This window comes from Nestor notabilis, unplaced genomic scaffold, assembly GCF_000696875.1.
Source record: "Nestor notabilis isolate BGI_N333 unplaced genomic scaffold, ASM69687v1 scaffold17338, whole genome shotgun sequence".
Lineage (NCBI taxonomy): Eukaryota > Metazoa > Chordata > Aves > Psittaciformes > Psittacidae > Nestor > Nestor notabilis.
In genome coordinates this window covers 1,934-3,782 of record NW_009941659.1, presented here as the reverse complement: position 1 = coordinate 3,782, position 1,849 = coordinate 1,934, and the positions used below count along the sequence as shown (strand labels likewise).

General features: G+C 62.5%; 1 protein-coding gene across 1 annotated transcript in view; it reads right to left on the bottom strand.

Annotated features, from left to right (window-relative positions):
* Positions 1-1,849, bottom strand: part of LOC104410755 (ras GTPase-activating-like protein IQGAP3) — a gene marked incomplete at both ends in the record, with an annotated part of 5,097 nt that overhangs the window by 1,557 nt on the left and 1,691 nt on the right. The window contains 5 exons of the mRNA XM_010021009.1: positions 95-255; positions 645-808; positions 939-1,026; positions 1,178-1,341; positions 1,641-1,707. Of these exons, the coding sequence (XP_010019311.1) occupies positions 95-255; positions 645-808; positions 939-1,026; positions 1,178-1,341; positions 1,641-1,707 (644 nt within the window). The remainder of the gene's footprint in view (positions 1-94; positions 256-644; positions 809-938; positions 1,027-1,177; positions 1,342-1,640; positions 1,708-1,849) is intronic.

The following is a 1,849-nucleotide window of genomic DNA, read 5'->3' as shown; positions in this document are numbered from 1 at the left end:
AGGCTGGCTGGGGAAACAAGCCCACACAAAGCCCTGGCCCCCTGCCCATGGTCTGCTCCACACCACCCGCCCCAGACACAGACCATGCCCTCACCGCTGGGCGTTTGCATCCTCAACACCAGCGAGCCCCAGGGCAGAGCTGACCAGGCTGCTCCAGAGCCCGTCGGGGTCTCCAGCGTCCAAGGCTCTGTTAACTAACGCCACAGCCGAAAGCATCTCCAGAGCCACAAACAGCTCCTCCTGCACCAGCTCACCCTGCATGGGGCAAGGCAGAGACACTGAGACCCCCATAACCCATCCTTGACCTGATCGCTCTCTCCAACTGCCTGACAGGAGGATGGAGCCAGGAGGGGGCTGGTCTCTGCGCCCAAGGAACAGGGGGTGGGACAAGAGGAACCAGCCTCAAGCTGCCCCAGGGCAGGTTTAGCTGGAGCTGAGGAACAATTCCTTGCCCAGAGGGTGCTCAGGCATTGGAACAGGCTGCCCAGGGCAGGGCTGGAGGCACCGTCCCTGCGAGTGTTCACAGCCCGGGTAGACGAGGCCTCAGTGCCAGGGGTTAGTGGCGGCCTTGGCAGTGCTGGGGAGCCCCCCCAAAACTATCCGAGGTACCGATGGGACCCAGCACCCTCCCAGGGGGAGCTCACCCGCGGGTGCTGGCTCTGCAGCAGGGCCAGTTGGTGCTGGTACAGGGGGGCAGCGAGCGGGTACACGTCGGGCAGTTGGGCTGTGGGATCCATCAGCGCTTCCAAGGTTTCGGCTGGTTTTCCATGGCGGATGGCTGCGTTGATCCGCCTGATGGCCACTAGCACTGAAGGAAGATACCGGCGTGAGACACTTGGCCACAGGGCCACCAGCTCCAAGGGGACGCACCAGGCAGCAGAACCCACCTCAAGCACCATAACCTGCCCCGAAACCCCCACGTTCCCCCAGCTACTCACTGGCTCGCTCCTCCTCGCCCTTCCTGTTCGCCATGAGGATCCCAGCTTGCAGCTCCTCCTGCTCCAGCAGGTCCACATAGCCCAGCTCCTGCAGCAAGAGGAGCTTCTGTGTCCCACCAAACCCCGCTTGCGTTTTTTGCTGCCACGCTCAGACCCAGTGCAGGGAGATGCTGATCCACAGTGACCCCCTGCTCAGGGGGACCAGCACCCAAACATCCCCAGGCTCCTCCAGCCCCTACCAGCGCCTTCTGCTCCCGGTCCATGTTGAGCTGCTCCAAGTAGCGGTGGAGGTTGTCGCGTTGGAGGCAGCGCAGGGCCAGGACGGGGTCCTGGAGCGCACGGTAGAACGCCAGCACATCCTGCTGCTCCAGGGCATCGTCCACCTCCTCCAGAGCTGCGTACACTAGGAGAGGACATTCACACCCAGACAAGGTGAGTGAGGGGGTGACCCAACGGCTCCAGGAGCAAAGGGAGCTGCAGATGAGGCTTGAATCATGGAATCAACCAGGGTGGAAAAGACCTTTCAGCTCACCAAGTCCAACCGTTCCCCTGCTCTTGGAAAAGCCCCAGAAGACCCAGCCCAGGCCCCCAGAAGAGCTGAAGCCCGAGGTGATGGCTTCTTTCTGCTGTGCCCCCCCCCCCAGGCAGCCTCTCCCTGCAGCCCGGGGTACCACAGGTAGAGAAGGCACAAGCTTTACTCACCATTCGCTTTGTTGATGTTCCCTTGGATCTCAGCCTGGGTCAAACAGTGGTCGTAGATGTCCTCTCCCTCGGGGATCACTTGCAGGAGCTGCAGAGGGACTCCTCACCCTGAGCATGCACCCCAATGGCACACAGCAGATCCCATGCAGATGCCTCCAAGCCCCTGTGCCCAACCTGGCCTTGAACCCTGCCAGGGACGGGGCACGCAC